Here is a 13,107-nt window from a genome sequence, read left to right as displayed (position 1 = left end):
TTACATACAGAGATAAAGCGAAATCCTTCCTACCTGTCAGTATTTGTTACATCTCCACTGATCGGCACATTTTTTTCCCTTTTCTTCGGGTTTCTTGTTTCCCAGAACCTTGTATGAGTGTTTGCAGTGACTCAGTGACGCTTGTTCTTCAACACTGAGGAAACAAAAACATCAGCCATCTGCAGTGTCGCGTTTTGGCGCGCGCGCGCGTGTGTGTGTGTGTGTGTGTGTGTGTATTCAGTTGTCACATCTGTCAAGAAAAAGTCGAAAAGAAGCCACGGTTTGGAAGGAGACGTTGATTCATGACAACTCTATTCACACAAAGACCATGCAATCAATGAGCTTCTTCTTGTGTTTTATTGTCTTTTCATCACTAATATTTTCTTTTAGGTAGTAAATCATTGTCCGAGCCTTCTTGAGAGATCCTAATCCCACGGGCGCTGAAGCGAAACAGCTCGTGGATTAAGATCCCTGATGCACAATCGTCAGTGTGGCCATGTCTGCATGCTTCCGTGTTCTGAACACTTTCAAGATTTCCTGTGAATTAACTCATGTCTCGCATGTGTTCATACAGGGACTACAGACTTGTTCATGTAAACCAGGATTACATGACACACAAACACACCCACAGGGAGGACTGGGTGATGCATGTGTCTGTGTTTGTGGAAAAAAAAAAAAAGTCCTCTATCCCTTCTCCATCTCCCGCCATGCAGTCACTCCTGCCACATTTCAAGCCAGATGACTTCTGATCTTTTAGCACGTGGCATTTTCTAAAAGGATTAAGTTTGGGCTTGAAGCTTTGCACTTTGTCTTTTCTGAGAGTGTTTTTGTTGGCCACAGGGGGACCAAAGGCAAAGACATCAGCACCATCAAGTCACTGAGGGTCCTTCGGGTGCTCAGGCCTCTCAAGACCATCAAACGTCTGCCCAAACTCAAGGTCCTGCTCCTCCAAAGCTTCCTTTTGCCTCATTCAACCTCGACCGCAGAGCTTCGCTGTGATTCTAATCAGCACAGCAGATTCACTTCCACCAGAAACCAGCATATGCTGAATTTTTTAAATATCATTTCAGGAGAAGAGCTCTGAGGCTGTTCTCCAGAGGGTCCCAGACCTCATGTGTGGAACCGCCAGTTTAAAAAAACAGCTATGAATTTATATCAGGCCGTTCAAGGAGCCTTTTGAACAGAATGATGCTAAATAAGTACTAGTTTCTGGATTATAAGTCAAAATTATTGAAAACTTTCATGAAGAATGAATAAATAGTCTCACTGCTCATCCAGCAGCTTTCGTTCCAGAACCTTTTGCGAATTTGTTCCTCAACATTTCAGCCTAGTTTTATTTTATCTGCTTTCCTCCGGTCCTTCAAAACTTTATCACACTCTCTGAGCTCTTTCTGAGACACATTTTAGCATTTTTATTTACATTTACATTTTATTTTTGTTTGGTTCTGTAGCAGAATTCTCTGATCCCGTAGTGACCTCGAGTGGTATAGGATGGTATCTACCAGTATATTTTGATGTGTAAGTTTATCTTGTATAGATTGCTTGACTGCACACAGCTGTTTTTTTTTTTTTAAAGAAAAAAAGTGACTTATAGTCCAGAAAATACTGTAATTAAAATATATATTGTAGCTTTGGTTCTCTGATCGACCCATAGGAGTTCACAAAAGAATAATCAAATCTAAATTTCCGTACATTTACATCAATCTTTTGGTTTTTGCATAAAAATGCAAAAAAGACCAACTGATTGTCAGATTTGAGCCTCAGTGAACCTGCATCTTTTATGATTTGACCTTCATGAAGTGATCTAAAATCTGGAAAAACTTCGGAATAACAACATTTGTTGCACTAATGCAAATTTCAAATTCAAAATTGTGGTTTTTCGAAAGTGGCATATTTTGGTTTGCTTTAGAAAGAAATGATCTGGTGTGTGTGTGTGTGTGTGCGTGTGTGCGTGTGTCCCCTCCCCAGGCGGTGTTTGACTGCGTGGTGAACTCTCTGAAGAACGTCCTGAACATCCTGATCGTTTACATCCTCTTCATGTTCATCTTCGCCGTCATCGCCGTGCAACTCTTTAAGGGGAAGTTCTTCTACTGCACCGACGAGTCCAAAGGCCTGCAGAAGGACTGCAAGTCCGTCCGAAGCCCCCCCACCCCCCTCTATTGCCCCCCTCCTGCCAGCCGCCGCCCCCCCAGCCCCTCTCAGCTCTTCTCCTTGTGTCTTTCAGAGGCCAGTTCCTCGACTACGACAAAGACGAAGTGGCGGCGATGCCCCGCGAGTGGAAGAAGTACGAGTTCCACTACGACAACGTGCTGTGGGCCTTCCTCACCCTCTTCACCGTGTCCACCGGGGAGGGCTGGCCAACGTAAGACCACCCCGCTTACTTTCACTCGCTCTCACTCTGTTAAATAGTGTTTAAAACGCGTCATCGCAGTTCACGCTCTAGAATAGAATAGAATAGAGTTTATTGTCATTGCACAACGAAAATGTATGTTTTCAGACAAAAATGATTTGATGGTTTACAGAAAACTTTAGCCAATTGTTTTTTTCTGTAACTGATTTTTAATATTGATATCTCCTCCTCATATCTGTAGAAAAGTTGTGAACACTTAAGCCTCTGATGGGAAATCACATAAAATCAGCTCAATGGAACATTGATCATCAATAATCAATCATATTATGTAAACTTAGATCCTGTTTACACGACAGTGTTTTGAAGTGAAAACGGAAATTTTCTGTAATGTTTTGAGTGTCTGTTTACATGGCAACGGTGCCCAGAGCCACTGAAATCACAACTTCTTGAAAAACAACTTGGGGGTTTTTCATCCGCTGACGTGCTTGCCACGTCGTTTTCGGCGTTTCTGCTGTTTCCATGGAAACAGCAACCCTTTTCAAAATGTCGAAGTATAATGCAAAACTTTTCTGAAACAAAAACACAAAAACGATGCTTTTTTGTGTGAAACATCGTGGAAATGGGGCCTTTTAGTTTACCTCATTATTCAGTGTGAAGCATCATTTTTTGTAACTTTTGTGTTTGTACTTAAAGGTGCTGTAGGCAGGATTTTGCTAGTCAGTGCTAATTTTTCTGTGTTTTCTTTGGATTAAATGTCAGAGTATCCATTGATAATCCTTTAGGAGTGTAGCATAACTGCTCTACCGCGAGGGCGCAGCGTTTCCATCTGTCTCTGTTCTGAGCTGAAACGGAATCTCCACAGCTCCAGGTATCTTTGACCAATCAGAAGAGCCCCTGAGGCTCTAACCGTGATTGGTCGAGGGGCGTTCGTCGCACGTTCTTGTGGGAGGGGCTTAACTTGCGTAAGGGCGTGATGTCAGAGAAAGCAGGACAGGATTGGCTGTGCTGGGTTTCAAATCGCCATCTTAGTTGGGTCAAATAGCCATCTTGCTTAGGTAACCCGAAGCAAGATGGCGGAGATGCGGAATCCTGCCTACAGCACCTTTAATTCAGACCGTCTTGGTTCGTCTCTTTGTTTAATTTTTGGTTGATTCAATAGTTTTCGTGTTCAGTTCTGCTTGTTTATCAGAGATTCTGTTTACAAGTTCCTTAGCTTTCTGAAGACACTGGAGAATCAGAGAAATGATAAACTGTGAAGAAATCCCAACTTTACTGATTCTGATCTTTTCAGTTCTCCCTCAGTTTTATTTACACAGTGTTTTCCATCTGCTGCCTCCACGCCGGTGACCTGCTCAGACATTTCTTCATCCTGTTACACTCAGAGTCAGAGTAATTAGCAGAAGGTTAGCGTATGAAACACTCTCACGGGAGTCGATTATATGTAGCTCACTTCTGGAGCCTGGAGGTCGTTTGTGCGGCCTCACGTTGCTGTGTGAGCTAAATAAACCTTCATATTTTCAATGTTGAATACTAATCAGTTGCACACAATGGATAGGTTAGGCTTGAAAATGAATTTAATAAATAGCCAATGTTTGAAAGAGAAATTATTAAGTATACCAAGGAAGTCGTACTGAATCTTCACAATGGTGCGGTCATCTTACAGTTAATGTCCTTCTGAAGTGTTGCTCTTGAGTTTAATGAGTTCCTACTTGTATTTGACCTCTGGATAACCCCACCTGCAGTGTCTTGAAGCACTCTGTGGACGCTACCTTCGAGGACCAGGGCCCCAGTCCGGGATACCGTATAGAGATGTCCATCTTCTACGTGGTCTACTTCGTGGTGTTCCCCTTCTTCTTCGTCAACATCTTCGTGGCTTTGATCATCATCACCTTCCAGGAGCAGGGCGACAAGGCCCTGTCCGAGTGCAGCCTGGAGAAGAACGAGGTAACAACGCAGTTACAGTGCTTCACAACGCCCAGAGAAAAAAGTACTGCTTCATTCACTCATTCAATCAAACTGCGTTTGATTGGCACAGAGTTGAAATAATTATTTAAATTAAAAAAAAGTGCAATTACTGAGATGCTCCAAAGTTCTGAAAGCTCCATGTTAGTGGAAACAAATGTTTCTGTGGTTCAAAGGAGTCACTCATCCATCCATCCGTCCATCCATCCATCTATCCATCCATCCTTCCATCCATTCATTCATCCACCCACCCATGAATTCATCCATCCACTCAACCATCCATCAATTCATCCATCCATCCAACCACCCATCAATCCAGCCATCCAACCATTTATCCATCCATCCATCCATCCAACCACCCACCCATCAATTCATCCATCCATCCATCCATCCATCTTTGATCTATCCATCCATCCATCCATCCATCCATCCATCCCTTCATTTATTCATTTAATTCTTACAAAAATATCTTCTTTCATTTGCTGGTATTCATCTGTGATAGATATTGTACATTTTTAGAACATTCATTGTCACATACGTTCCTATTTTGCATTTTACCTCCTAATCCTTCCATCCCATAATATTCTCCATGTCTCTTTCCAGAAACTTTCTGTTTCAGAATCTGAAGCCTCTTTCTTTTGTTTTTTTATTTTCTTGTTCTGAGTGTAAATACCCGCTGCAGTGAAGCAGAAGTGTGTTCTTCTTCCTGTCCGTACTCCAGAGAGCTTGTATCGACTTCGCCATCAACGCCAAACCTCTGACGCGCTACATGCCGGAGAACACGCAGTCCTTCCAGTACCGGATGTGGAAGTTTGTGGTGTCGGCTCCTTTCGAGTACTCCATCATGATCATGATCGCCCTGAACACCGTGGTTCTCATGATGAAGGTGAGAACATCTGACAGAACTCAACCAGAAACACAAGAGTCTTCCAGTTCAGAGGAAAACCTGTCCTCCACGGCTGCTCACCTATTTACCGCCTTCAGCTCAAATCACAGTATTTTCCAGATTATAAGTGAAACACTTTTTTCTGGAAAAAGTTGGAAAAGACAATGAACGTTTTCCATGTTTGGGATTCATTTGGATCAAACTGAAACGGGGTTCTCACTTCTTTTCTTTTTCTTCTTTTCTTTTATCACGTGGCCTATTTCAATAACTTCATCAACTCAAAAGTCACAAAGTCAAACTCTTAATAAATCTCAGTGTGAAAAATGAATGCAACTTCTACATCACTGTGACTTTTACTCTTCAAATCACTTTTATATTCTGTACAGTACTTCGACCTTCAATCTATCTTAGATACCAGCTTTTTCTACATAATATACAAACACAAGTGCGGACAGTCTATAAACTTTACACTATTTACAAACTCCTTTTGTGCTCCTGATTTGTAGTTTCATGGAGCTCCTGACTTTTATGAAGTGATGCTGAAGAACCTCAACATCGTGTTCACCACCCTCTTCTCTCTGGAGTGCATCCTGAAGATCATCGCCTTCGGTCCTCTGGTGAGTGTCCCCCACAGAGCAGCTCTGGAAGAAGAGGCCCTGGAACCCTGACTCCGAATGTCTTGTTCCTCAGAACTACCTGAAGGACGCCTGGAACGTCTTTGACTTTGTGACGGTGTTGGGCAGCATCACTGACATCCTGGTGACTGAAATCAATGTAAGAGCTCGGTTTGTCCTGTACGGCTGCGTTTATGAGAACAAGCCAGCGAGCCACGTTGGCAGAGTCTGGCAGGGAGCCCGGGCCGCTCGTCCTGGGGACGAGTCTGAGCCGGGCGTTTGTTGATAGGAAGGATTTATCCGACACAGGAGCGTCTTTGAATCCTCCTCAGAGAGTTAACATGCAGCCTCCTGTGTTGCTTTCTCTGTTGCTTCTCTACTCATTCAGTTATCTCTGTGTTTAGACCAGGGGGGTCAAACTAACAGTGCCAACTGGATTTAGTTTCCCCGAGACAGCACAAAGGCTACCGGCTTTTTTAAATACAAGTTTCCACTCTTTCTAATTTGCCCAAGAGTTTAGTTTAGTGTGTTAGTGAGCGCTAAGTTTCAGAAGTAGACAGCAGTTCGTACCGGAAGGAAATTTACCATTGGCTGTGTTACGGCGAGCAAAATCACATCAGTGGCTGTTACAGTATCAAGATTAGTGTGTGTAATTAGTTTTGTGTTTTCAAAAAGTTCCACTTTGGAAACCTTTTTCAGAAAGTAAAGGTTACACACAGAAAATGCTACAAAAGTTTGTGGTTTTTATTGGAAAAGGGACCTCAGTAGGCGGAGCAGCAACTGTAGAATCCTCATTTGAAGTTCCATCAGACAAGCATGAACCTGCAAGCTGAGACTGAGCTCAATATAAAACCTGCAGTTATGAGATCAATAAAGAAATAAACAAAAATATAACCGTATTTATTCAGCACATTTACAAACAACCAAAAAGACCTAAAACATCAGCTGAATTGCGTGTTCATGTTAATAAAGCTGCAGTTTGGGTAGCTTTTGTTTATACGTCATGATTATTTAAATGAGGACCATATGTAACATGAGATTTCTCATCTGGAATGTGTTTTGTTTTTAGTTTCTTTGCTTTTGTTCATCATGGAACCTTCTCAAAAACAAAAACTGTCAAAAATAACATACGGTACGGCAAACAAACTGACAGATAAAACAAAGAACATAAGTGCTGATAAAGTCTGAAGTTAGAAGTTGTGGGGAGCCAGCTGAGGAAATGTCTCTCACCACAATAACAGCAGGAACAATCATGAACAACGCAAATGTTTTCAGACATAAATCGGATTGGTTGCTGTGTAAAGACTGAGAAATTAGTGCATCTATCCAGCAGCTGAATATGAGGGAAGGCAGCTGACGCTCTGGATCTTATTACACACAATGTCAAATGGACACACACTCACACAACTTTCCTCATACGCGCGCACACACACACACACACACACACACACACACACACACACGTTTCTGCTACTGTAACAGCCACGCAGTTGATGTTGTTTTTTTTTTCACCCATTTGATTCTGAAGAGAAACCCAGATTTCCCATGGCTCTCTGTTTCTTCAGAGGGGTTGAACACTTCGAAAACTTGCTCGAAGAGTTGTTATTTATCAATTGATCTCTCGTCCGAGCTGTGTTTGACCCCCCGGCCTCAGACTGCATGTTTGTTGACCTGTACCACTTCTTGTTGTGCTCTATGACTGTTAGTGTACTCCGGCCTGTCCTGCTGCCTCCACTCTGTCTCTCTCTTTATATCTTCCGTCCTTCTCTCTCCTTCCACGTCCTCATCTTGTTGATTGTCGTCCTGCGGTGTTGCCATGCCCCGGTCTCAAACGTCTGTAGACACAGGTGAGTGACTTCCTGTTGCTATCCTCAAAGCACCACAAAAGTATCAGGACACCTCTTCATTATTAAGGAGCTTAATAACAGCCAAAACTTTATAAAATGAAGAGCAGTTGATGCTCAAGTTTTCCTGACGGTTAGAAGACGATGTGACTTAAAATCATCAAACCTGGAACTTTTTTTTATCAACCTTGATTCAAGGTGGGACACCAGGTTGGATGTAAATCAAAGCTTTTCTTTTTCTTTTTGACTTTTCATTTGTGAAAATGAAGTTTTCAACATTTTGGTTGCTACCAAATTCAAAATTAGTTCTTATTTTCTATGAAATCGTGAAGTTTCTTGGTTTCTGACCTTGTTCATGTTCTAATAGGAATCAAATATCAAATGTAAGTCATTGCATAAGGCTTAAGCATTAGTTAATACAACCCTTATTTTTCTTATTAGTCGATTGAGATCTGTGTTACAGTTAGTTAACACTGGAACTTCATCATCATCTAATAATTTCAAACTCTGTAACAGTTTCTGAAGTTTCATAAAAGTGAGTATTTTTAATGCAGCCAATTTTCAATAAGTACATGTGGAATTTAGAGAGAAAAGAACCCAGAATTCAACAGTGTAGAGAAGCTGCCGATACTTTCATCTGCTTAGAATACAAAGCCTTCTCTCTTCTGAGACTTCACTTGTGAGGAACTTGAATCAGTTTCGGACTTGTGGAGTTTTGGTGTCTGCTTGACGCCATGCGGTCTGAGTCGTGTTGAGTTTGAGTCGTGGACTCTGCGTCTGTGTCTTCAACAGGACCGGCTGCTCAACCTGAGCTTCCTGAGACTCTTCAGAGCGGCGCGGCTCATCAAGCTGCTGCGGCAGGGCTACACCATCCGCATCCTGCTGTGGACCTTCGTCCAGTCCTTCAAGGTGACACTCAGGGCGGCCGTACAAAAAAACACTTCTTGGGAGGTCGCCGGTTTAATGCCGAAGCTCTTAACCCCAACCTCTCAACCTGTAATTCAATTCAGTTCAATTCAATTTTATTTGTATAGCGTCAATAACAATATGATCATTTCAAGGAAGTTTGAGAGAAAGAAAATAACAATTCCACATGAGCGAGGAGGAGGAGGAGGAGGTGAGGAGTAATTTCCTTTTAACAGGATTAAACGTACAGAACCAGACTCAGAGGAGGAGACTTTCTCCTGTTCCAGTTGGGTTTACGGGACAGAAGTCGAGAGAGGAAAGGACAGAGACAGAGAGAAACAAACTACCATGGTGCCATTCCCAGTAAATCATCGTCTTGTAGACAACAGTTCTGACTCCAGCTATAGTTGGAAGTCGTTCAAGACATTAAATGTTGAGTTTTAAAACAAAGTGTGTCAGTTCTGTCTCACCTTCAGGTCAAACACTTTGAACAGAGGTTCAAGCAGTTTGTTGCCACTTTAACATCTCACACAAAACCCCAAGTGAGACATGGCAGCATGTGGACGATCAAAGAGACACGGTAACGAAACGTGTCTTCAGAAAACATACAAACTAGCAAAACCCTGAGATCCGCTGCCAGAGGTTCTCCAGCTCTGCTCAGTGGGGATGTACTTACTTTAAGATGATGTCCTAAATCTAGAGACCTGGACCTGGTGTTTTCTGGGATTCTGGAGTTAAAAAGCATTTTCTGAGCAACGACCCATGAATGATAAAGCTGTGCAGGAAAAAGCTTCAGTTTTTGTAAGTTGTGGGCTTTTCTTTGACATTAATCTGAAAACGCATTGGAGCTCTGGTTCTGTATTTCTGGATGAGGAGAGGTGAAGTCCACTTTTTTTTGTTAAATGCCACAGGACAGAGATTTCATCTCAGCCTCTCCATAGATTGAAGAGGAATTATCCTGTTCCGATGGTTGTGGAACAGACTCGCTTTTTACTTCCATTTCTGTGGAACTGTCTGAACTCTGTGGTGAAGTTCTCTTCCGAGTTAATTGGCGTCTAGCAGAGAGACGGATGCTCCTGTGGGAAAGGCAGGTGGTCTGGAAAGCTCAGGCAATAGATCACCACCAGGACCACATCCGCTCCTCTGATTTTTCTTGTTGCGCTCAAGCCACCATGTTTTAATGCCACCAATGGGTGCAAATCCATCTCAACAAGACCTTTGAACAGATTTAAATCTGTGGCTCCAATATGTAGCTTGCCACCTTCCTTCATAGGTGCACCAGTCATGGTCCACTTGGTCTCGATCTGATATCTCCTGGATTAATTCTCTTCATCAGTTAGCATGGGAGCAGCTCAGAGCTCATCACATGTCTGACCTTCTCTGCTCTGCTGGCCCCATGTTGGCTTGATGGATGAATCATTTTGGATCGCTCTGCATCGCTTCGGGTTTGGTTTTTGCCCCGTTTTTCTTGCTCAGCGCACTGCTTCAGTCAGTGGCCCTCAGTTTAAAGATTCACCCCAGAGCTGAATGATTCTGTTTTCTTCTCTGCAGTATGATTTCTGTCTGTTTTCACTTTTTTTTTTTTACCCAGAATAACCCTGGTCTATAAATAAAGATGAGCCCCCCCGCTCACACATACAGTAACTCCCCGCACGCATAAAGTCAGACACGCTGGCTGGAACAATCCGGAGTGTGTGTAAATAATTGAGCGTGTTTTGTTTCGTCACTGTTCCCGTCAGGCCCTGCCTTACGTCTGCCTGCTGATTGCCATGCTCTTCTTCATCTACGCCATCATCGGGATGCAGGTGAGTGACTCGGCTCCGGTGCAGACGCCGGCGCTGGGAACGCTGGACTTGACGCCCCGTCTCCACGCGTCTCCCGCTGCAGGTGTTCGGGAACATCGATCTGAACGAGGACACGGCCATCAATCACCACAACAACTTCCGCACGTTCCTGCAGGCCCTCATGCTGCTGTTCAGGTCAGGGAGCTGTATTGTACAGGAGGTGTCTTGTGTACGCTCTACATCACCGTGAACATACAGTTTTACTGCAGAAGTGTCTGTCAGGGGAGAAGCAGGACCTCAGATGAACTCTGCGGTTTCATGTTTGCAACTCAGGAGAACTCATATATTGGCTTTCCAAATGTTAATTTAATGACAAATGCACAACGACAGAATTCCAGTCCTCACAGGTGCCTGCGCGTCACCTCCTCACCTCTCCTTCCTCTTCTCTCCCCGGCGGCCTGCAGGAGTGCGACGGGGGAGGCCTGGCACGAGATCATGCTGTCGTGTTTGAGCCACCGCGCCTGTGACGAGCGATCGGGGACCCACGGGAAGGAGTGTGGCAGCGACTTTGCCTACTTCTATTTCGTCTCCTTCATCTTCCTCTGCTCCTTCCTGGTCAGTTGTGCAGCTAGCTGAATGTAGCCGCTATGCTATATGTCACGAAGTATTCAGGCACCGTAACTGCTCCAGTTTTGATAATTACTGATTACGATTGTGGAATAATTGTTATATCGAAATTTCACTGATTACTTTTGCACTAAGTGAAAAGAGTCAGAGTTCTCTTTCCGCTCTCTTTCATCCTTCATGCAGATTCAATTAGCACCATCTTATTATTTCATTAAACTCCTATTTACTGGAACCAGGGCCTCATCAATCCCGAACTAACTCCAAATGACAGACAGGCCAAAGAGAAACAGTTCAAAAAGTTTCTACTAAGCTACTAATTTTATTTTCAATTTAGTTTTCTGTTTCCAGTAAATTTTGAGACAACTATGCTGTATTGCTCGTTACTTTTTACTTGAAGTAACTTATAAAGTAGAGTTTAAAAGAAAGTATATGCTCATTATTAATGCACCTTAAAGCTAAAAGTGATGAAAGAGTAGCTTTTCATGGTGACGGGTTACTTTCTGTTACAGGTAACTAGTCGAGTAACTTCGCTACAACAATGGCGTGCTCATTCGTACAGCACCGGTCATGCACAAGGCAATTTGAAATGCTTCACAAAGGCAAAGGAATACATGAAATTACATTAAATAAATAATTGCATAGAAGTAAAACAGGTTAGTAAGAGAATTAGAGTATTTAAGAGTACAAGCAAAACAGGAGAATAGATAGTTGATGAATTTACAATTAAACTAATAGAAATGTGTAGACAGCAAATATAATGTTGTTTACCTTTTTTAAGTGTTTTATCTGATGAAAATAGTTTACTAATTATTAATGGGTCTTACAGATGGACACAATTGGAAGTAACGAAAGATTCACTCTTCCAAATACCTAATAACTTCTCAAACAATTATGACAGCAATCATCAATAGCAAATATAGTGCTAGGTACTTTTTCTTTAAAGTATCTTTCATAGGTAAATTCAGTGGGGTTCAGTGCGATTCATCTTTATTTTTAGTAAGTTATGGGCAATTAAAAAAAAAAAAACTCAATTGGACACGAGCAAGCAAAAGTGACTGGCAAGGAGAAACAGGAAAGAACCTGCAGAACCACAATGAGAGGTGCAGATTTCCATCTGAAGTCCGGGTTGGCTCGTTATTCCTGGGTCTGACGGATGAGGGGAACAGAAGTTGCTTTTGGGTGGAGGTGCTGTCCCAGGTTTTGTGGGCTGTGGGGTTGATCTGGGTGCCGCTGGGTTGGCGTGTTGCAGATGCTGAACCTGTTTGTGGCCGTCATCATGGACAACTTCGAGTACCTGACCCGGGACTCGTCCATCCTGGGCCCTCACCACTTGGACGAGTTCATCCGGGTCTGGGCAGAGTACGACCCGGCCGCGTGGTATGTCCCTCCCCTCCCCCTCCCTCCCCGTCCCCTCCCCTCCTCTGGATGTTAGCGGCCTGCTCCCACTGATGATTACTGTTGATGTGACGCTGTCCTCTACGTTTCCTCATTGATCTGCTTGTCTTTTCCCGCAGCGGACGGATTTCCTATAAGGATATGTACAATTTGTTGCGCGTTATCTCGCCCCCCCTCGGCTTAGGGAAGAACTGCCCTAATAGGGTAGCATACAAGGTTTGCAAATCCCAGACGTTTCCGTCACCGGGGGTGCTTTGTGTGCCTCTCTGCCACGAGACTTTCTTTAACTTGAATGGCTGTGCACCAACACGAGCACCCGCCCCTCCAAGTTGTCTGGCTTTTGGTTGATGATGCCGGAGTGGAAACAAAGCTTTCCAAGCCACGGCACGCCGCTTCCCCCCACCCCTCCTCATCCTGTTAGGAGAAGATTGGAGCAGCTCCAAAAGAGGAGTAGGGCCGATTGGAGGCGACCTGCGGGAGGAAGGCCAGGCGCTGGCCTGAAGGTGGCGCTGAAAGCTTTGTCTCCGTGCACATTGGTTGAAGTACCAGCGGGATGTCTGCGAGCATGCCCCCGGCAGACATCCCTGTTACGATGCTCTCATCTCTATCCCTGACCATCCTCCTCCTCTTCCTCACCCTACATCGCCCCATCTTCTCCTCTCAGGGATCCTGAGCCTCACCGCGATGCATCCCCGTGCCTCCACCCAGTGGCCGGCGATGGCATCCACCTCCAACATCT

The 13,107-nt window shown here is 43.8% G+C and overlaps 1 protein-coding gene across 2 annotated transcripts in view; it reads left to right on the top strand.

Moving 5' to 3' along the window:
• The window catches only part of cacna1ba (calcium channel, voltage-dependent, N type, alpha 1B subunit, a), a 99,065-nt gene that overhangs the window by 72,969 nt on the left and 12,989 nt on the right, over positions 1 to 13,107 (top strand). The window contains exons 29-42 of one of the 2 annotated variants that reach the window (XM_030105730.1): positions 841 to 937; positions 1,969 to 2,129; positions 2,225 to 2,362; positions 4,093 to 4,294; positions 5,034 to 5,198; positions 5,705 to 5,815; positions 5,889 to 5,972; positions 7,654 to 7,659; positions 8,449 to 8,565; positions 10,302 to 10,367; positions 10,450 to 10,541; positions 10,811 to 10,961; positions 12,223 to 12,350; positions 12,488 to 12,584. In XM_030105730.1, the coding sequence (XP_029961590.1) occupies positions 841 to 937; positions 1,969 to 2,129; positions 2,225 to 2,362; positions 4,093 to 4,294; positions 5,034 to 5,198; positions 5,705 to 5,815; positions 5,889 to 5,972; positions 7,654 to 7,659; positions 8,449 to 8,565; positions 10,302 to 10,367; positions 10,450 to 10,541; positions 10,811 to 10,961; positions 12,223 to 12,350; positions 12,488 to 12,584 (1,615 nt within the window). The remainder of the gene's footprint in view (positions 1 to 840; positions 938 to 1,968; positions 2,130 to 2,224; positions 2,363 to 4,092; positions 4,295 to 5,033; positions 5,199 to 5,704; positions 5,816 to 5,888; positions 5,973 to 7,653; positions 7,660 to 8,448; positions 8,566 to 10,301; positions 10,368 to 10,449; positions 10,542 to 10,810; positions 10,962 to 12,222; positions 12,351 to 12,487; positions 12,585 to 13,107) is intronic. The other variant, XM_030105731.1, reaches the window with a different exon arrangement.

Source organism: Salarias fasciatus, chromosome 12 (genome assembly GCF_902148845.1).
Source record: "Salarias fasciatus chromosome 12, fSalaFa1.1, whole genome shotgun sequence".
NCBI lineage: Eukaryota > Metazoa > Chordata > Actinopteri > Blenniiformes > Blenniidae > Salarias > Salarias fasciatus.
This window is presented reverse-complemented; position numbering and strand designations above follow the sequence as displayed.